The sequence below is a fragment of the Ciconia boyciana genome, chromosome 7 (assembly GCF_034638445.1).
Source record: "Ciconia boyciana chromosome 7, ASM3463844v1, whole genome shotgun sequence".
Lineage (NCBI taxonomy): Eukaryota > Metazoa > Chordata > Aves > Ciconiiformes > Ciconiidae > Ciconia > Ciconia boyciana.
Window position 1 is genome coordinate 6345598 of NC_132940.1, and position 20940 is coordinate 6366537.

Genomic DNA, 20940 nt, shown 5'->3' on the forward strand with positions numbered 1-20940 from the left:
GCAGGCAGCAAGCTTTTCAAAAACCCCAATGCCATCGGCAAATCTCTGGCCCCGTGACCCAGGAAAGCCTGGGAGAGGGCTCTCAGCAGGCCTGTGGCTGAGGGCAGACGTCCCCTGGGGTGTGACGGATGAGTAGCACTTCCACCGTCACCCATGCTGCATTTTGGTGGCTTTTCCCGGAGTATCTCGGGGAGAAGGAGGTTGGCAGCAAGGTCTTCGCCATGGTCCTAACCCCATCCTCTGCTGCTGCAGACATCTGCGGAACAGCTCCGTGCTGCCATCAAAGCAGCTTGGGGGGGAAACACCCCTGGAGGCACTTAGGTCCTTAGTGCTTGGGGCAATAAGGGACGGCATCGAAGCCTTTGAGGCTCTGGGCCTCGGCATCTGCCTGCAACCACTCTCCGTGTCCTCGGCAGCCTTGCTCAGACTTAGGGAAACAAGGTTTTTTTGCTTTTTTCAGTGCCCCTGAGGTAGTTTGGGGTTTACTCAAGGTGTTGGTGCACCCAACGGACAGGGACAAGGGGCCGCCCCCCGGGTCTGCACCAGCCCGCGCTGCCCCTGCCGTGCTGGCAATGCCTCTGGGCAGCCCCCAAAAGCCACCCGAGTGGTGGAGCACTTACCGACCCCCCCTTCCGCAACGCACAGTCCTGCGTGGAAGGACCCCCGCGTCCTCCTGAGCCCCAGGCAGCAGCTCTCGGGGCGGGCGACCCTGAACAGCCCCAGCTCCCTCCTCGCCCAGGGAAATGGCATCTGCCTGGGGCGTGCTGCCCGTGCGGGACCCCTACCCCACGCGCGCTGGCCGGGCAGCGACACAGCGAACCCCGGAGCAGACACTCACCCAGAGCACACAGAGATATTTTTTTCCTTTTAATGCACTTTCATTGCCACTCCTTCCACAGCCCCATGGGATGGGATTTCAGCCCGGCGGGAGCAGAAGCTGCTTTCCAGCCCTGCCCGGGGAAGAGGAGCAGCACCCGGCCGCCGCGGGGGGAGCGGGATGCTCCGCCAGCCGCCCCTGCACTGGGGAGGGGTTTGGCACCCTCCCCACATCACTGCCCCCTTCTCCCTTTGCTGCCTTGAACGGAATCGGTTTCCCCCATAAAGAAATAGTAAAAAAAAAAAAAAATCTGTTTTAGGAAGACTTTGGATCATATAAAGGTTCAAGTACCATTAAGTGAACTAGAAAAGCAAGTCCTGTACATCAGCTTATAAAATTTCTAAATAATAAAAAAGGAAGAAGAAGAAAAGACATGACACATCAGTGCAAGGGGGGAGGTGGTAGAGTGATGCCTCTCCACCCCAGCCCCTGGGACCTTGCTCCGGCCAAAGCCCCCTGGGGAGGCAGGGTCTGGGTGCCACCATCCCATGTCCCCTTCCACCACGGAGGTGCCCCCTCATCTGTCTGTCCATCTGTCAGCAGGGGTGCCGTGGCTCTAGGGGTCCTACAGCCGCACGATCAGGTCCTCCTTGTTCTTCAGCAGGAACTTCTCGCAGGCTTTGAAGGTGGCGCAGAAGTTGGAGGACAGTCCCGCCACGTTGGTGGTGACGTAGTTGAGGTACCCCGGCGTAGCCTGGTTGTAGTAAGCCACCTGTGGGGCACAGGAGATGGTCAGTAGGGGCACGTGCGGAGGGGGAAGCCTCCCCGATGGGGCGCGGGGGGCATGGCCCCACGGCACAGCCACAGCATCCCACCTTGCTCGTCTCCTCCGACTCCGGCCAAATGCAGAAACCGGAGCAGAGCGTCTCCCCCCGCGTGAAGCCGGCGCTGGCGGGGTGGGTGGGCAGCGTCACCGACCGAAAGGCCACCACATAGGGGTCCCTGGGGAGGAGAGAGCCCGGTGAGCCGGCGCAGCCCGGCCAGTGGGTAGCAGGGGGTCGGGGCCGGGGACAGTTACCCCTTGCTGCAGGGTTTCCGTCGGGACGCCAGGATGACGAAGTCCTGTGGCTTGTTCTCGCGGCTGAGCTTCTGGCTCACCACGTGGTAGATCACGTCGTCATCGTCTACTTGCTGGACGAGCTCGGCACTCCTGCAAGGCAGGAGGGGACCGGTCACGCCAGGAGAGACGGAGACCGGCTGCAGGGCAGCTGTGCAAGGGATGGCACCATCCCCCGAAGGGACTGCCCAGAGAAACCCTGCTGTGGCCCCCAAGCCTGGGGGGGGGGCATTTACAGCCCGTCGCTGTACCCAAAATATTTTGGGGGACCCAAAATGGACGTTTTCTGCAGCAAAGTGCAGCCATCACCACAGGCGGAGCTGGTGCTCCCAGGGACAGGGATGCGCGGCAAAACATCTCTAGCAGCAATCATGGCTCCGAGGCGAAATGTTTGCTCCCAGGAAAAGCCCAAAGCAATGAGCCTTAAATTTAAGTATGTGGTAAGGGGCGGGTGCCCCCGCGAAGCCCCCGCAGCACTCACGCGTAGTGGCTGTCCCACTCGTGCCGGCGCCGCAGGTCAGAGAGCAGGAAGAAGGCTTGGCCGGCGGCGATGTGGACCGACATCTCGATGCGGAAGGAGAGGAACTTGTCCTCCTCCAGCGTGTACATCCGCACCTCGGGGAGCACAGGGCACGGGCTGGGACGCCTTCACCACCGCCGAGCCCGCAGGTTGCCCATGCTCTGGGGGCAAGAAGCAGCTCGGGGGGAAGGGGCAGGGTTTAGTACCTTTTCCTTTTCTCTGGCGAGTGCCCAGTTCGCTTTGGCTACGAGCGTCTTCAGCGCAGAGACGTTGTTGTAGCTCAGATAAACCTGGGGCAGGGGCAGCACGTCAGGGGCAGGAAGGGGGGCAGGAGGCAGCGGCTCCCGCGGGGCAGCACCCTACCTTGTTGCTTTGGTCCCAGGGCACGGAGAGGGGCACCTCGGTCTGTTTGCAGGAGACAACGTATTTTCTGCAGGAAAGGAACAATTTCCCTTATGGTGGGACACAAACCACCCACAGACTGTCCCTGTACCGAGTGCCGAGCCCCCCTCTCCTCCCTTCTCCATCCCCGCATCCCACTTGCTTTTTCCACTCACCGGTCCAGCCGAATTTTTTTCCTAGCACTGGCTTCTCTGTACCTCCTCTCTCCATCCTGATAAACGGGAAAAGCACATGAGGTTAATAGGAAAAGGAGGGGGAAAAAAACCAACAGATATCTTTTTGGGAGCGGGCAAAATGTTCAGCAGTGAAAAGCCCCTGTGCTCGCCGGCTGCCACCGCGGCTACGCTGGCAGTGGTGGTTAGTGATTAACCACGAGCTATTTCAGCATTGCTACCGTGCGCTATGATCAAGTGATGGGCACTGGCACATTAGGAAAAAACCCTCGCTGCGGCTACAGAGCTGCTAACAGCCACTGAAACACAAATCATGTGCCCTAGTATGAGCAAATGTCCCCTCCCAGGAAATAAAACCCAAAAAAAGCAGCTTATTTCAAAGAAAGCAATAGCGCAGTGCTTTAAAGCAGGCGGAGAAGTGGTTTCAGGGACCCAGGCTCCGGCCATGTGATGCTCTCCCGCAGGGTGGGAGAAGAGTCCTAGTTTTAAGGCACCAAAAAAATCAGGTAGGTGGGCATCGATCAGCCAAGAGGAAAGCGATGCCGTCGCTCGCTCACGCTACGATGTGCCCCGAGACGCGCGGGTGTTTGCTTCGCTGCCGTGCTCGCACAGCAGTGACAGATTTTCTTAAATGTTTGGATCCAAGCAAATTATGGATTAGGATGCTTTGAAAGGTGAAAACAACCTAAGAGGTTTGCATTCTTTCCTCTACATTATAGAAAAGATGATCTTGAACTTGCAGGCAGTATTCTTTAAGCCTTGCATGGCTAATATGTCTCCATCTCTGCATGGGCAAGTGGTTTATTTTATTATTAGTTATACTGAGCAATCAATTTAATTCACTTGCTATCGAGCAATTTCATTTCCATCATCATAAAACTGCGTTTGTTTTGCTGTGAATCCGAGAGCCTTTCAGGGCTAAGTGGGGGGGGTCCTGGGGGTCCCATGCCGCCGCGGCTGGGAGAAGCCAGCCCTGCCCGTCCTTACCCCCGGCTCGGGTGCCACCATCGGCAGGGTGCGGGGCCGGCCCTCCTGGTCCAGCACCACGAAGGTCATGAAGGCGCTGTTGATGTGCCTTCGGCTGACGGACATCTCCTGGCCGTACGCCTCGGCGCAGACCCCCACCTCCATGCTGGGGGAGAGGGAGGAGAGAAGAAGGGGTGAGGGTGCGGAGAGCCACCGGGAGGGTGGGATGGGGACCCCCCCGCTGCTGGCACCCACCTGTTTTTGAAGGCGTTGTTGACGATGGCTTTGAGCACCAGGCGGTCCCCAACTTGCGATGGTCCCCGAAAGTGGAACATCTCGATGGTCTGCAGTGTGGGGTGGGCATGGCACAGCCGGCTGCAGGGGGACAGGCGTTAACCCCCGGCCACGGCACCCTGGCAACCCCGCGCTACCCTCTCCGACCCAGCCAGAGCCGAGGAGACCTCCAAAAATGTCACCCCTGGATTTCAACCACCAAAACCAGCTATGAGAAGGGACAATAAGCAGCCTGTGGTGAGTGTGAACCCTTCTCTGGGGTCCTTCAGAACCATGCACCCGTGGGACTCCCTGTACGGCATCACCCAAGGGTGATGTGCTGGGGACCACCCCTTTGGAGGGTCCCTACAACCCTGCTGTGGCCTGACCCAGCCGGACGCTGCCCTGGCCGTGTGTCCCCTCCAGGCATGCCATCCCCCCCCCCGAATCCCTGTTGGGTCACCTGGCTGCGATGGTGGCCACGTTCTCCATCCAGGCCATGATCTGCCCCCCAAAGGTGTTGCCCTGATGGTTGGCGTGCGGGGGCAGCACCAGCTCCACGCTCTCCACTCGTGTCTTCTCCGCCGGCACTGCCACACTGCCGTCCCGTGTCTCCAGCTCTGCCACGGGGGGGAGAACAGGGTTCAGCGTGCCGACCGGCCGGTGGGACCCCCACTCCCGGCACCCCACCAGCCCTCACCTCCTCTCCCCATGGCTGCATCAACCCTCCCCCACCTCCTGGCCTGGGGGTCCAGGATGGTGGGGCTGATCCCTACCCCTCCATGGCCAGGGCATTCCCAAACCTCCATGGCAATCACCACTCTTCCCCCCCAGCATCCCACCGAGGAAGGAGGATGTCACCGGTGGGTGTCGGGGGGCTATTTTGGGGCTGGAAGCCCAGGCTGCGGGACACGGTACCGGTTTCACGGGGGCTGTGGGTGAGGAGGTCCTTGAGTGTCTCCTTGTGGACCAGCCGCATGCGGCGGCGCTCGGCAGCGATGCTGTGCTCTATCTTCTCCTCCTCCGTCTGCGGGGTCAGTGGCTTCAGCTTCACCTGCAAAGGGGACATGGGCAGGGTGCAGTCCCGCTGCGGGAGAAGGCAGGGCTCCTTCGGGCGCCGGCACGTGCTCCTATAGCACCATACGTCCCACCGCGTGTGTTGGAGCCAGCCACGCTCCTCCTGGGTTATATGATAGCTGCTCACGGAGGGGCCAGAGGGCAAATGGCTCCTACAGCTGGACAAGGATCCCCTGGGAGGTGTCACACAGCAGCGATGGGCACCGATGCTGCTGTCCCACAGCACAGCACCGGCAGGGAGGTATGTCCCTGCCCTCCCCGGGTACAGAGGAGGGGACGGCAGCAGTGGGCAGATGTCCTCCGTGCTCAGAGCAGGGCTGAGAGCCTCAGCACCCCACCGTGCACCCCACACGCATGGGATAAGGGATCACCGACCCGATCGTGTGCAGATAGCCATGAAGCAACGGCACATGGGTGATGGGCAGCCGGGCCCAGCCCAGCTCGCCTCTCCCCAGAGAGGCCATTTTCTCGCTGCCCCTGCACAGGGGCCGACCGAGCCCCCCCAGCTGCCGGCCACCGCTCACCTTGCTGCCGGAGGGACCCTGCGCCACGAAGGTGGCATACGCCTTGCAGATGCTGCAGTGCTTCCCGCTGCACAGGTCCTCGTAGCTCACCTGGATGCCCACCTGGGAGAGGGCACAGCACCCCTGAGAGCCGGCTCTGCTCCCCGGGGACCCACATCCCACCAAGCACAGCAGGAGGGGACCGACACGTGGAATCAAAGCTGGAAACCGCGGGAGGATTTGGGTATTTCGCACTTGGGCGCGCACGGCCGGCGGGGACGGGCGCACGGCAAGGGGGATAGGGGCAGGGGGTGGCACACCAACCTCCATGCTGGAGTTAAAGGCTCGGTTCACTTTGGCTTTGATGTTGACAACTTGCCCGACGCTGAAAAAGAGAAAGAGGAGAAAGCGCGCGGGGGTTACCAGGGGACGACAGCCCACGGTTATGCAGCACGCAAGCCGGCACCGAGCAGCTCCCCAGTGAGGTGCCACAGCGTTACGGCTCACCACCCGCTGCGGTAGCGGCTGCCTGGGACAGTGGGGACATGCTGGGATGGCCAGCAGGACATGGGGACGGCCACCCCCAAGACGTGGGAACCCGCGGGTTTCCAGCCTGAAGGTGAGATGTCACCCCTGAGCATCTGTGTGCAAACGGGTCCCCAGGTCTGGGGTGCTGCCGGGACACCTGAGGGGTGCAGAGGTGCCCAAGGTTTGCTTGGCACCCCCCACCGTGTGGGCATGCAGGCTCCTGCCAGAGCAAACGGCCCCTCCAGCCTCGCGTGCGCTGTCCTGCACAACAGGGGCACCCGTGGGGCCTCCCCACGGGCCCCTGGCCAGCAGCAGCCCCAAAGCTGCAGGACCTTGACTGCTCCCGTCCCTCCTCCTCTCCAGGGCCTCCCAGTGGCAGACACCTTGGGATACTGGGAGACAGCAGGAGGCAGGATCCAGCCAGGGGCATCTTGCACCACCTCGCACATGAAACATCTGCTGGCAGCAAACTGCTGCTCACAGAGTCCAGGAGCTCTCCTCTGGGCCTTCAGTAGGCTTCAGAGTAAACACACAGACAGGTTCAGCTCTGCAGCCTAACCTACTCCAGACTGGTACCAGCCAAATGAGCGAATGCAGCTTATTGGTGACACCGACAGCAAACAGAGTCTTTACCAAATGCATTATTAAATCAGGAATATTCCTCATCCCCTAAAACAGACCAATGCTAGAAAACTCAGTGGAAAAAATAAATCCTATAACCACCACCGCAGGTTTGCACCATAGAGGGCTCAAAACCAGAAGCGAGGAAGAGTCAGTGCGTGCTTCGGCACCACAACTTCCCCCTTGCCCCCATGCATGACTTCTGGCTTCAAACGACTGTAATCACCTCGGCTACTCGACACGCTTTGCACGTTGGCTCTGGCTGGAGCAGGGGTGGCACGAGGTTGGGACGGTGCCTCCGGCCGTCCCCCAGCACTGACCCCGGGCCCAGCGGCAACCCCGCACCTGCCGCAGCATGCCGAAACGTTAGCGGGGTTACGTGAGCAGCCTCCGTGCACCTCTCAGGCCGTGCCGTGTCAGTGGGTTAATGCTCCCAACTCACGGCAGCGCTGCGTTAGGCCGGCTGCTCTAGGGCTGCAAACGTCCATACCAGACACCGCTCTTCCCGTCCCGCTGCCCAGGAGGGTTTATATACAGCTGGCTGGTGTGAAAAGAAAAAAGCAAGATGGGGGCAGAGGGTTAGAGATGAAGGAAGCGGTGGCACAGCGAGGCTGGAGCACGGATGCTCCGGCTGGGTTTGCAGCGAGGGGCGTGCTGCAAGGACAGGGGTCTGGGCAGGCGCGTTGGCAGCCCCGGCTGTCTATATTACAGCCCCCAAAATGCTTTATCCTCTCTCTCCTTATCAAACGGCACAAGCCAGTGCCATAAAAGCCATACAAACCCACATGAAATCCTCCCAGGAAGCTGCACTTCCACGCGGCAGGGCTGAGGGATGGGGAGCATCCGATGCCCAGACAGTGAGTTTTTAAGTCAGTGATGTTTTGGGGTCTCCTCTGTGCCCCCCAGCACCCACAGCCCTTCCCTGCCCAAGGGGGTCTCTCCCTCGCAGTGGGAGGGCGGCAGAAAGCACAAGCAGCCGGGCAAAGAGGACAGCAGCCGGCACACGCCGCCCAAAGCTCCTCTGCCTTCCAACAGCTCCGTGGGAAATCCCTGCCAGGCCCCTCACTCGGAGCATTAAGCTGGACCACAGCAAGCAGGATCTGAGCCAGGAGCAGCACAAATTCCCTGACCCCTTGGAGCAGTGCCCGGCTCACCCCCGAGGAGGGGCGAATGCCTTGCAGGGCTTGATTTAGTGCTCTGGAGCGGGGCTCGGGTCTGTCCTCCCACTTCCGAAACCCACAGGGAAAAGCTTCCTGGGCAAAGCTGCCCCAGGAGCCGGAGCCACGCGGTGCTGGGCACGGCACCCGCGCTTGGTGCAGGGCATCGACCCTGACGGTGCCACCTGACGGGCACCCCAGCCTCTGCCGGTGGCTTTCCAAGCCGCCAGCGCCGCAGCATCTGATGTGAGATGCAGAAAGAGGGAGTTTAATGTTTCCTGGGGAATGACCGTGAAACCCAAGAGCAAGTCAGACTTCCCAGCACTAAACAAATCAGCCGAGAGCCTGGGACCCCAACGCCAGCCCTGGGCACCCACAGCTGGTCTCTGTCCTCAGTGGGCAGACCTGCACGGTGGGGAGCTGCTAGGCAGCCTGGATCCTATATGGCACGGCTTGCTCGGCTGCGCCAGCCTTCTGCCAGCAGGTCCCCAGGGAACGGAGGTGCCAAAAACCCCTCTGCTGGCACACGGGCACCTCTGCCATCCGGCCCTGCAGGCACCTTCATAGGTGCACCAAAACCCGGCTCCAAAACACCCGCTGAGCCCCCCGAGATGGCACCCGGGGGGTGAGCAGATGGGCATCCCCCTGCACGGGGGGTATGAGTAAAGGTGGGTGGCAGCACCTGGGCTTACCACGGGTGGTAAGGGAGGAGACCACCTTGGGCATGTAAGATCTATGCCTGGTAGGAATGGTCTCGATACCAGGAGCCTGCGGCGGATGAGGGCAGACCCCTGGGAGGGTGCGTGTCCCCTCTGTACCCCAACACCCTCAGGTTAGGAGAAACATTGTCCCCTGCAACACGGCAGCCGAGGGGCTGCATGCATCGGGGTGGGCACCTCCGCAAGGGCAGCACCCGAGGGCTGCCAGGACAATCTTGCGAGAGGATTTTCGCCAGGCAAAGCTCAGCCCGGTGCATCTCACAAAGCAATGTGCAGGGAGGTCCCACTTCCCCCAGCACCCAGTGGGTGGGTGTGTGGGTGAGCCCCCCCCCCACCAGCCACCCACCCGGCCACTACAGAGGCACGATTTGCAAGATTCAAGTTTTCCAGAGCACTAAGTCAGAGTTGTTTCTTGAACAAAGCCAGGGAGGAGCTGGGGTCAGGGGAAATACCGGGAAGCCAGCTCAGCAGGAGCTCCCCGAGCGACCAGACAGCAGATAAATCAGAGCAGACAGTCAGTCCGCAGCCCCACAGCGGAGCCAGAGCCTCAATCCCTGGCTGCCCCGCGAGCCTGGCACTGCCACCGCATCTCCTCCCCTCCCAAACACGCTGCTCCCTGTCCCAGCTCCAGCCCCACCGTTCACGTTGCACCCGGGTAAAACCCATCTGCCTCCCCCATGCGTGCCCCACTGGAGAGCGGAGTATTTACCTAATGGTATGCTCAAAATAGATATCATCCATGGAAGCCGTGACGCACGGGCAGCCGGCATGTCTCTCAGCTGCAAAGGAAAAACAAACTGCATCGGCTACCTGCAGCAACACGCCGAGAGTGCGAGGGGCACACGCGCCCCGCAGCCCCGCAGCCGCTGCCTCGGGGCTGGTGACACTGGTGAAACCCCGGCTGGCATCCCCTTCCCTGCTTGTGCCTGCCTGCCCCATCTGCAGGGGACGAGAGCAAGGTTTGGGGTTTCTCCACCCCATAGCAGCGTGGGTTTGCAGATGTTTTTGGGGTTTGGAGGGTGTGTTGTAACTAGGAGGCACGCTGCCCTGATGTTTGCCTTCCCTCTATGCTTTCAGCCACTGCCGGGATGCACGGGCAGCTGATATCATCTCCCCGTACGCAGCAAGTATTTTAAAGCCGTCTTGCCGTTCCGGCTTTCCCTTGGGACTCCGGGAACCTCAAACTGTAAAATTGCCCTGGGAACCTCATCAAACTGCAATATTGCACCCGTTTTCCTTTCCCCGTGCTTGGCGACCCACAGCGCACTTGGCACGGTGAGCTTCTTGCTGAACGTAGTAGCTCAGCCCCATCCGGCAGAGCTCTCCAGCAGCTGCCGGGATGCCGGGGACATCACCAGCCGGGTCTCACCGTGCCCTGCGCACCAGGCAAGGAAAAGGGCAGTGTTTGGGAAGAAGCAGATGTCGATTTTGATCTGTCCCCGAGCAAGCGTGCGTGCTGCAGCGCATGCAGCCTCCCCCTCTCGTCCTGTTCCCGTTCACTCTCTAATTACTCAGCAAAATGGCATGACGCAGGTCCCCAGCTGGCGTCAGGGTGCTGGACCGCCAGGCATGCCGCCGATGAGCTGGCTCCTGGGGACACCACCAGGTCCCTTCCCTCCGGGCCCGCTGGGACGATGGCTCCAGTGGGAGGGGATGGCTTACCGGAGAGGCAGGCGGCTGTGTCGATCCACTTGAGCAGCTGGCCGGTGCTGAGCTCGCCGCGGTGGTTGGTGTGGCAGGGCAGCACCAGCTGGCTCATCTGCACCTCGGTGGGGTTGCGGGCGGGCGAGGGGCTCGCCATGGCCCCCGGCACCTCCTCCCGCTCCCCTGGCTCCTGGGCACGCGGCGGAGAGGTCGAGCCCTGCGGGGGACGAGAGCTCTGTTTACCCAAAAGGGAGGAAAATCCTCCAAGAAAACGGTGACCCAAGCAGCCCCCTCCCCACACAGAGCCAGTGGGACCCCAGCCCTTCACAGCCCTGGGCACCACCAAAACCCACCCAGCCCTTGCAAAAGACATGATGCCTGCAGCCAAAAGGAAAAAAAACCCTCTAAAAAGAGCTCCGTGGGTGATCACTGCAGGTTTCCAGGCCATTTATCACCCAACCCAGCTGCTTCCTCCCGAAAACCGTGCAAAACCCCCTCCCAAAGTCAATCAGTTTTCTGGGAAGGAATTTTCCTCCCCAACAGCTTCGTTTTTAGGGTGCCACAGCAAAGGGTGGTTTTGCGCTCCCAGGGCTTGCACCCAGGGCCGGGCAGGCAGTCACGCTCCACACCTTCCACCAACACCCCCCTTTGCCAAAGGAAACACCGAAAGCAGTTTTTCCTGGCTGGTACAAGCAGAGGGAGGGAAAGCATCCTGGGTTTGGGGTTGTTTGCGCAGTTAAATACAGTCCTTATGGGCTTCGCAGTTTGCTGGGCACAGAGCCCCTCCTGCCTGCCGCACCGGCGGGAGGTGGGTTGGAAGAGAGAAGCTGGTATTGCGACTGTGCCGCCAAAAAAAAAATAGCTGATTAGATCTCAAGTGAGCCACGTTACACAAGGGGTGAACTCAGCCTGGTGAGTAATTGGGGAGACACAAGGAGCCATCTGGGCTTAGTTGCATCCCTTCCTTCCGCTTTCTGCTGCCACTGTGGCTCCTGTTTACAGCACTTGTTGGGAGAGCCCCGCTGCAGTAGCTTCTTTGCCCTTTGGTTTGCCCAGCTTCTTTTAAAGATGGGTTTATGCTGGAAAATGAAGCTTTCCCTACCCCAGGCTCACCGCCTCTTGGAATAGCATTTTTTTCTCTAGCGGGTCTAACCTCTGTTTCCATAGCTACTGGTACACGGCATCCCAGGAACGGCACAAACCTTGGCTTAGCAGAGACGGCGGCAAACGCGGCAAGCCAAGCCTATGACAGAGAGCCCTCCCATCCCATCGTGAAATGGACCCCCAGCTGCCAGAGCCCCTCCAGCGGGCTCCGAACCCCTTTGCGAACCTCCCGGGCTGTTTCCCAGTGCGCCGAGGTCCCCACACGAGTACCACGGAGCTATTTCAGGAAGCCAGAAGGCTCCGGGGCACGAGCCAGCAATGCAAAGAGCTCCAAAGCTGCCTGCTGCAAAGCGAGCAGCCTGGCCGGAGCTCCCACCGTTCATTTTCCTGGCACTTGCTGTTTCTAAATTTTAGGGACAAAGCCGGCAACCCGTGGGAATAGCCCCGACCCCGTGGTAGCCAGCAAGAGGCTGGGGATGCTGATGGGGAACACACGGGAAGCAGATGCAGGCAGAGCCAGTGCGGGGCTGGGAGCGGCTCGTGGCACGGGGTGGCATCTGCCCGTCACAGCCTTGGTTAGTAGCCACCGGCACGGCGGGGAGCCCCGGGGTTAGTTGCACGGCATGGGGGTACCTGGAGGCCATTGCAACAGAAGCTCAAGATCTCTTCAGGAACTACAATATTCCCCTTGACCATTTTTAAGAGACACCTGGAAAGGAGAACAGCGGCTCTGGTTACAGCAGGACCGGCAGAGCCGGGAGAGGAGGATGCCCGTGGCTGTCCCCCAGCAGGGACGAGGCAGCGTGCGTGGCGGGTGCCACAGAGCCGCCGTCTGCCACAGCCGCCTGCACGGCAGGTTGTCACACCCTGTCCCCGTGCCCCATGCTGACGTCCCCATGCCACCAGCCCCTCACCAGCACCTATCGGAGGGGCTGCCAGAGCCGAAACAGAGAAGGGCAGACCAGGGGCTGGCACCTGCCGTTCCTCGGGGGTCAGGTCCAGCGCTTGCCGGCTGTGATGGAAAGGCTCCCAGCTATTTTGGGGTGCTGGACCGAGCCCAGGGCGCGGTGCCGTGGCCCATCCCTCGGTCGGTGACGCTGTGTCAATACTTTCCACGTTGCTACATGTGACAGAGGGCTGTGTCTTCAAGCTCCCCCAGCCGGTGCGGTGACACCGCCGCGGTCACAAGACAGCCAGGAGCATATTTTTGGCAGCGGGCAGGACTCATGCTGTGTGCGGGTGGTACCGGAGGGCAGCAAATGGGAAGCGCCCGTCGCAGGCAACGCCGCTGTGCCCTGCACCGGCCCCTCTGCCCTGCGAAGCCCTGGCATCTCCCAAGGGCATCGTGTGCCCTTGGGTGCACGCGGGCTCCCTGGCTACATGCACTGCGCCCGGGTCCCGGCCAGACACGGTGGTGGCATTGCACAGAAAGGCAGCGTGGGAACTGCAGCAAAAACAAGTGAAGATGCTTTGTATTTACAGTTTGCTTTTAAACACAACACCGACAGGCCCTTGGCGTGCCCTCAGCTGTTCCAGCAAACATCCCTGCTCCTGCACGGGTTCAGCCAGGCTGCCGGAGGCGGCAGCTCCTTCCCCAAGGCGTGGGACCGACCGATTTTGGCACGGGGTCAAAAAAGTGGAAGCTGCAGATTTGCCTCCTGCACCGTCAGCCCTTCGCGGGAGCCGGCGTTGGGGCATTGCATGGCACGCACCCGTTGTGGTTGGTGTGAAATGAGGTTGCTCAGAGCACCTATGGATGCAAGCAGCACTGCTGAGCCTTTCAAAGCCTCCCACCCCTGCCTCAGTGGCACCAGGCTTTGCTTTCCCCAGCCCCACGGCTTCTCCAGGCTTGCCATTGAGGCTTGGGAGCTTGCTTACAGCTCACCCACCCCTGCAAGACGCTGGTGCAAGAGTTACTCTCCTGTTTAGCAAGCTGGGTTTGCTCCCCGGGTTTGCTTTATTGCAGGCACAAGACGGTGGCGGTGGCCGGGGGTGGCCCCATCACACTCCACAGCCGCAGCAGCCAACGCCGGAGGGCACGCGGCTGGGGCCGTACCTCGGAAACCCGAACCTGCTCTTGGCTCTGCAATCGTGTCACCTTGTCCCCTGGGTTGGGTTAGCAGGAGGGGGGAAAAAAAAGAGCCGTCTGGTTTGCATCCGTCCCCCCCGCTATTTCCAAGGCGGCCCCAGCCCACGCTCCCACCCTGGAGCGCAGGGCTCTGCCCGGGGAAGGGGAGCGCCCGGCCGCACATTGCAAACACGCTCCAGAGACCCGGAACCATTCAGCTGGCGGGTATTTATAGAGTATTCGGTTATCGAAACTAAGCGAGCAAGTGTCTGTCCTCATTAAAATCTTCAGCCTCACTCAGCTGTCACATTTTTAAAGCTGTTGACTGATGCAGCCCTCGGGTCACCATGGCAACAGGATGCAGTACCCAGGCGATGATGCTCTTACTCTGTCACCCCTCGAGTGACCCACTTCGACCCAAAAAAAAAAGTTTGCATTAGAAAAAAAAGACCTTCCAGCAGAATATTTTTCATGCCTCCTGCCACGCTCGCTTCCTGCACTGCTGAAGGCGTAAGGAGCCCGCAGAGCAAACCGGGGGGGGCGGCACGGAGGGGGAGACAGCCCAACAGCTCCGCAAATATGGGGGAGAGGGACCCCGCGGCACCCCACTTCTCTCCCATATCCCAGCAGGGGGGTGTCCTGCAGCACCAAAGTACCCACAAGCTCCAGCAATAGTGTCTGCTGCCAAATTGGGTGCTGGCCTCTTGGAAAATCACTGGGGGACCATCAGCCCGGGGGAGCCTCCATTGTAAAACCCCCTCAGGTCCCACAGCCCCTGGGACACTGCCAGGCGGGGATGCAGGACCCCGCTGGAAGCGGGGTGTTCGGTTCAGCCACCCCCAAGCAGCGGATGGGAGGGAGGGACAAGGGTGAAGCCGGGGCGGGGGTCCCAGGTGCTGGGCTGCAGGGGGCTCTGGGCAGAGTGGGGCAGCCCCACGCCTTGAGCCGTCCCCACCTGCCCTCCAGAGCTCTCCCACCGCCCCACCGCCGCCTCCTGAACGCCTAACCCCTGTTTTCCCTCGCCTGGGTCTGGTCTCCTACCCCTACCCCAGCCCCTTGGCGTATCCTTACCCCTCCCTGGGAATATTTAAAGAAAAAAAGGGGTGGTGAGGGGGGGAGGAAAGTGGCGACAAGGAAGTTCTCATGGGGGATTATTGGTGTATAATTGAGTAATATCCATGGTAACAAGCAAATCTGCACGCGGTAAAAAATTAACCTGACCTACTTCAGGAAATTCTGCCATCTCGACAGGGCAGCAAGGGCTCTTCTTCCCCCAAGACCCAGCCCACCAGTCCCACTGCTGACAGCGGCAAAGCCACAGTGCTCCTGGGGACAGGACGGGCAGGTCTTGTGCAAGGGGAGATGTCCCCTCCAGCGGGACCCCCACCAGCAAGCGGCGGTGGAGACGCCCAGCCCGGCTCAGCTCCATCACCCCATGCCCATGGGGATGGAGCAGGGTCCCCAGGATGAGACCCGCAGCGCTTGCTCGGGTGCGGGGTATGGGGTGCCGGCTTTTTTGCAGGGCTGTCAGGGTGGTGGCCCCGCTAGGACGAGAGGGACCGAATCACCGGATCACAGCATGGTGAGGAGACACGGTAGCTCCCTGTGGCAGGTCTCAGCAGGGTGGCGGGCCCAGAAGGAAGGCCAGGTTGCCCTGTGAGTAGTATTTTTGGGACCCCACGTCATGCTTTCCTTAGGGTTTCATGGAGCAAAGCAAGGCATGGGGCCAGGAAAGTGCAAACCGAGGGCCAAAGGCAGCGGCGGGTCATGAGGACGGTCCCCTTCACAAGGAGCCACCGGTTTTACATCTGCTGGCAGCAGAAGCCTTCACTCGGGGCGAGCGCAGCGGGGACCCCTCCAGCCCCCTCGCATCCCTCTCCACCACTTGGTTCAACGCTGGGTGAAGCATCGCCAGCCCTGGCTGTGTCCGCAGCCCCCAGCCCCATCCCTGCCCCTGCCCAGCCACTCTCTGCGGCTCCTGGGAGGCTCCCGAGGAGGTTGGCACTGGTTTGCCAGCATGGGGGCAAAGTATCCCCAAGGAGCGTCCTGGGGACAAAGGTCCCCTGGCACTGCTGCCTCCAGCCCCGGGGGGAGCAAAGCCACGTGTCACCCCGTTACGGCTGCAAACACCTCCGGGGCCAAAATTCACAAGCGTGGGGACGCCCAACAGCATCAGCCAGCCCAGGCACCTTTGCCCTGCTGCCCACGGCCTCCCCAGGGAGGAAACTGCCGTAGCGTCGAGATGACTGCAGTTGAGACCACCATGGTCAAGCCCACCAAGCTGGAGAGCACCATAGGGGAGATCACCGTGGTCGAGACCACCGCGGTTGAGACCACCAGGGTGGAGGCCACCACAGTGGAGGCCATGATGGTGCAGTGGTCTCCACCTTCATGGTCTTGACTGCGGTGGCCTCCACCCTGGTGGTCTCAACTACGGTGGTCTCGACCGTGGTGGTCACCACGGTCGAGACCACCACGGTCAAAACCACCACAGTTGAGACCACTTCAATCGAGACCACCAGGGTGGAGACCACCAGGTGGAGACCACCACGGCATCATGCCACCCACCCCATCCGGCCACCCACACTGCCCCAGCCAGCCCCGGTGCATCCCTCTGCCCTCCCCACAACGCCAGCATTCCCAGCAGCCCTGTGCCCACACTTCCCAAATATCTGCCTCCCTTTTAAGTGAAAAAAGGCTGATTCAAGCCAACCCCCCCCTCGGCATCCCTCCCGGCACACCCAGAAAGACATGGGGCGGGGGGGGCTCGGTGTTGCTGGCTCTCACCCGCTGTCCCCATTGCAGCCACGGTGCCACGTCCCCCTCGGCGAGCCACCAGTGCTGACCACAACGGAGCTGCAGGACGGCTCGCTGCAAACCCCAAGGGCAAGATGGCATCACCCGGGCGAGCAGGGGGGGCACAAGGGGCTTTCACCCCCCATGCTCCTCCCGGAAGAGTCATCCAGCGCCGACGCAAGCCAGCACAAGCCACCGCTCCACCGCCGGGCGTGGAAGTCTCCGCAGCAGCGCCGGGCTCTGGCTCCCGCTCACCCAGCCCCGGGGTCCCCCCACCTTGTCTCCATCGTCCCCAGCACCCCCCCAGCCCTCACCTCAGCCAGAAGAAGCTGAGCATTTGCGGGTGGCGGCGAGGCGATGGCTGGCTCGGAGGAGAAGTGTCCGGACACCTGCGTGCGCGGCCGGCACCAAGCGCGGGCGTCGAGGCCAGGGCTGGCGCAGGGCCCTGGGACGGGGCCAGCGCACACCCCCAGCTTCCTTAAATATACTCACGCATAACTTTTCTTAAGGTAGCGCTTGGCAAATCTGCTTTTGCCTGGAAAATGGCCGGCGCTCCGGAGGTTTGCATGTTGGCCCATGCTCTGCCACAGGACCGAACGCACCGGGCCGGTGGCAGAGCCGGGGAGCGTGGCGGGAGGCACCGGCACGCTGCCAACAGCTCTGCAGAGCAGGGTGCCGCCGGTTTCCTTCCACCTCTCCCCAGCGAGCAGCCCCTAAGATGGGGTCCAGGGTCCCCTCCCCTCTTCTCCCCCCATCACCCCAGCGAGGGGCAGGGGGGTGCCCAGCTGCTCCCCCAGCCCGCTCGGTACCAACGGCACCGCATCGGCACCAGGCTCTTCCCCCCCCAGTTAAACCTGCCTGAAAATATTTGGGTTTTTTCCCCAGAGCCGCAGGCTCGCTGGCCGGGAAAGCCTCCGCAAACTTCTCCAGAGCCACTCCAATCCCCGCAGCCACTCCCTGGCCCTGCTGCCTTTGAAGTACCTCTAACAGGGCTTATAATAAAAACCTTTTTTTTATAACAAGGAAATAAAATGCAAATTACCGTGTCACCACATTAACAATACAGCCTGTTGGGGTTTGGGGGGAGATATTGTTCTATTTGTATTTTTTTAATGCACTTTTATAAGTGAATCTTGGTAATCGACGTACAAGAGTTTGATCAAAGCTCCTTGCAGGCGCAGGCAGCACAAGTGTTGCTGTTGGGAATCCAGTGGTGAAATAATTAAACAAATTCAACAGGAAATGAGGTCTCACTTTTTTTGGTAAATAAGAATAGCAAAGCTCTGGAACAGAGCAAACGCTTGTGGCGGGCACCGAGCATCAGTATCTGATGCAGCGGGTGCTGCCCCTGTAGCGCTGGGGCCTCAGCGACCCAAATTTTAGGCTGGACACGGGAAATGCTCATCAAAGTCCAGACCTGGGTGCAGGTGAGGCGGGACAGCTCGGTACTTCTGCAAAAGCTGGGCTGGGCAGGGATGGAGCTGGTGGCCCAGCCCAGGACAATGCTTGCCCACGGAGGGTTAGGAGCCTTTGGGGGATGGAGGAGGCAGTGGCTCACTGGGTGATTGATCCGAGCGCCATGATGGAGATTCTCTCCGGAAGAAGATTGTTGCCCTGGTTTGACCAAGGACTTTAACCCCACTGAGCATTCACTGTTCAGCTGCTAGTATAAAATCTGTATAATCAGTATAAAAAAATCTGTATAATCAGTATAAACTCTGCAATTCTTCATCAGCTTTCTGAGAGCGGGGAGAGAGTGTCCGCTCTGCTCTCCCCCCGCAACCTCTTCCTTGCCTTACAGGTAACTTCGCACATGCAGATGCGATTAACTCCGATCATTTCAGAAAATAACATTTCCTTTAAAATATTTTCCTTTTTTGAGACAGCAAATAAGATTCTTTTTCACCAAGATGGTTTTTCTACCTGCTTGCAGCAGCCCAGGTGCCCCGTGAGCCAGATTGCAACAAGCATCCTCCAGCGGATCTCCCCACCTTTAGCATGGAGGCCCCTCGCTGGGAAGCTCGTCAGGGATCTCTCGCTCCCTCCTTAGGACTGTTTGTTTCTGCAACCAGCCATTACGATCAAGAGGTTTGTTCAAGCAGGGGAACGATTCTTCCCCCGCTCCGCGTCCGAGGAGCACAGTTAGAAACACTTTCGACGCTTGACCCACGCGCAAGCCTCCAAACAAAAGTTGCAAGGAGAGGGTTGATGTTTTCCAGGCCCAATTAGCATAACGCTGTAATTAGGGCTTGCGGCGGCCGTATTCCCCCAGCTCTCGCGCTGCCTTGCGTCCCCTCGCCCCGGCACACCGGCACACCCGGCGAGCGCACGCCCAGCCCCGGCCGCCCAGCGAGCGCACACAGGTGCCAGCTTCTTCCTCCCGATCCTTCACCATATGCCCGCCTTTTACAGTTCTTTGGTGCGTGGTGCTCAGAGAGTGGATAATTAGCTAAATGAATTAATTGACATTCATACTTGTAATTAGCAACCGGTTACAAGCAGCTATTCTCCTTGGGACAACTAAAATTTCTTGGGGACTGGTGTTAAAATACTGGAAAATCGTTAAGAGTAAATAACGAGGGCTGTGCGTAGCGTGCACTCATGGCGCCCGGTTTCTTCCCTCGGCCATAAAAGCCACCGCACCATAAACAAGCCCGTGCAAAAGCAAAGCAGGCTGTGAAACGTGTTGGAAACCCTGCTGCTGCTCGGGAGGAGGAGAAGTTTCCAGCTTTGGTTGAAATCACGGCCAGATGGGCGGCCTCCAGCCGGCAGCTCCCACCAGCTCCCCGGCTAACCCTTTCCACCCCCAGTTACCGGAGAGTTTGCAGTGAGGCCCCGGCAGTGGAGGCTGCTCGTGCAAAGCAATGGGAATTGGATGCCGTGAGTGTTAATTAAACCATTAATTACTGCTGAGAAAAAAAAAAAAAAAAAGGTGACCTATTGGTTTCATCGCTTCTTGGAGCAGTCGGAAGGATAAATTGCTCGCGGGCTCAGCGGCGGGAGAAAGGGGCTGCAGCGTAAGTCAGATCTTTGCTGAAATGTAGGTTTTCTCGGCTGTTGAGGGGATGGCAGCGAGCGCCAATGCGGTACCTGCACAGCCGTGGCTGAGCCCAGCAGCCCTGCGAGGCCAGAAGTGAGACCCGCACCAGGGATGGGGCTGGAGGAGACTGAGCCAAGCAGCTGGGAGCCACAGCCCCAGCCCTCGACTTGTTGCCGGGGGAGGGAACCACGATGCCGAGGGCTTGGCGATGCTTTCAGGGTGCCCCAGGCTGCTCCGTGTACCCCAAGCAGGGACCCCGCTCCCCGCCATGGGATGCACCCATCACCCGCAAGCCCCCAGCCACGCAGCCGCCCATGCTCAGCACCCACGGCACCTGGAGGCATGGCCCCCGGGAGGGTTTGCACAGGCGATCCCATGCCCCGAGCGTTAGCAGGGGTGGGGGGCTGGTGCTCAAGGCGTCCCTGCCTCCGGCGGGGCCAAGCACCTTCTCCCTCTTCGCAGGATGATGGTGTGGTACCCAAGGTTGGGCTGCAGGTCTCTTCTCCCCAGGAAATGCCCCCCAAAACCTGGGTGCCGGCGGGAAGGAGGGAGGGCAGCATAGCAGGCACCACTGTGCAAACAGCTCGTTATGGAAAATGGGAAAAAAAAATTATACTAATGCACCAGCTTAATAAATCAAACCCTCGTGTCATTTTGCTGCATCAGGAGCTGCTGCAAGAGCGGGGAGGAGAGCCACGCCGCAGCCGCGCTACCCGCCCAGGCCGGGGGTCCCGTGTCCCCCTGAGCAGGGGAGGAAGAAAACCCCGGCTGCTCAGGGACCGGCACTCGGGGTCCTCTGCCCTGAACCACCCTCCCGCCCCGACGGCCTCCGCTGCCCCATGCCGCAGGACGGGGCAGGGGGACGGGCTGGCGTGAGGGGTGACGGCACCCGCGAGCCGGGGTCTCCATCAGAGAGGGGCTCTCCCCCGGCTCCTGGCGCGGGATCGGGGCCGCTTCGCTCTGCCAGCAGTCCTGTTCTCGGCTCCTCCGAGCTGTCAAAGCTCTAGATTTCTCTGGCAGCGCTTGGAGTTTAAAGGCAGGGGAAAGGGGGGAAAAAAAAAGGCAAGAGCTCAGAAGTAAGGCAGTTGAAAAGGCTGGGCCAAGGAGCTGTCACGCCACCCTTTCAGCTATTACACACCCCGGTAAGTTCTCAAACACACAGGCTGCACAAGATAGCAGGAAGGCTAATTTTTCTTTAGCTGCAGGCAAAAAAATTCAATTACAAGGTAACCTATTTTTCAGCTCCTCCATTGGTATTTACTTAATTTCCGAAGGCCAGCTCGCCTGCCCCGCGACGGAGAGGAGGAGGGCAGCCGTGTGCCGTTAGGCTAAGCCGGGCTCTGGCTCGCTCTGGGGTTTATTTTGGTTTTAATTCAAACGTTAAAGCCCAGAGCAAGCGTGGTTTGTTTGAACGC

The 20940-nt window shown here is 60.2% G+C and overlaps 1 protein-coding gene across 2 annotated transcripts; it reads right to left on the reverse strand.

The window, feature by feature from the left end:
• Positions 1-868: 868 nt before the first annotated feature.
• Positions 869-16922, reverse strand: ACOT11 (acyl-CoA thioesterase 11). Of its 2 annotated transcripts, XM_072868279.1 has the most exons (18): positions 16800-16922; positions 12255-12330; positions 10536-10734; positions 9583-9652; positions 7488-7538; positions 6173-6233; positions 5870-5971; positions 5187-5322; positions 4732-4888; positions 4251-4370; positions 4017-4161; positions 3012-3067; positions 2818-2884; positions 2661-2744; positions 2416-2549; positions 1896-2027; positions 1693-1819; positions 869-1589 (listed from the first exon to the last, which is right to left on the reverse strand). In XM_072868279.1, exons 1-18 carry the CDS (start codon positions 16820-16822, stop codon positions 1443-1445), a joined length of 1887 nt encoding a protein of 628 aa, XP_072724380.1. In that variant the 5' UTR covers positions 16823-16922; the 3' UTR covers positions 869-1442. The 2 variants fall into 2 exon arrangements, with proteins under 2 accessions (XP_072724380.1, XP_072724381.1); XM_072868280.1 differs by lacking the exon at positions 7488-7538 and having other exon boundaries at positions 16800-16920.
• Positions 16923-20940: the final 4018 nt, after the last annotated feature.

Bases quoted from the DNA above. Each gene is read 5' to 3' on its own strand.
- ACOT11 (XM_072868279.1), bottom strand. From the start codon at position 16,822: ATGCTCAGCTTCTTCTGGCTGAG. The intron at 12,331-16,799 runs GTGAGGGCTGGG...TCTCCTTTCCAG, and splicing joins CTCAGCTTCTTCTGGCTGAG to GTGTCTCTTAAAAATGGTCA. The intron at 1,820-1,895 runs GTAACTGTCCCC...TCTCCTCCCCAG, and splicing joins CGGAAACCCTGCAGCAAGGG to GGACCCCTATGTGGTGGCCT.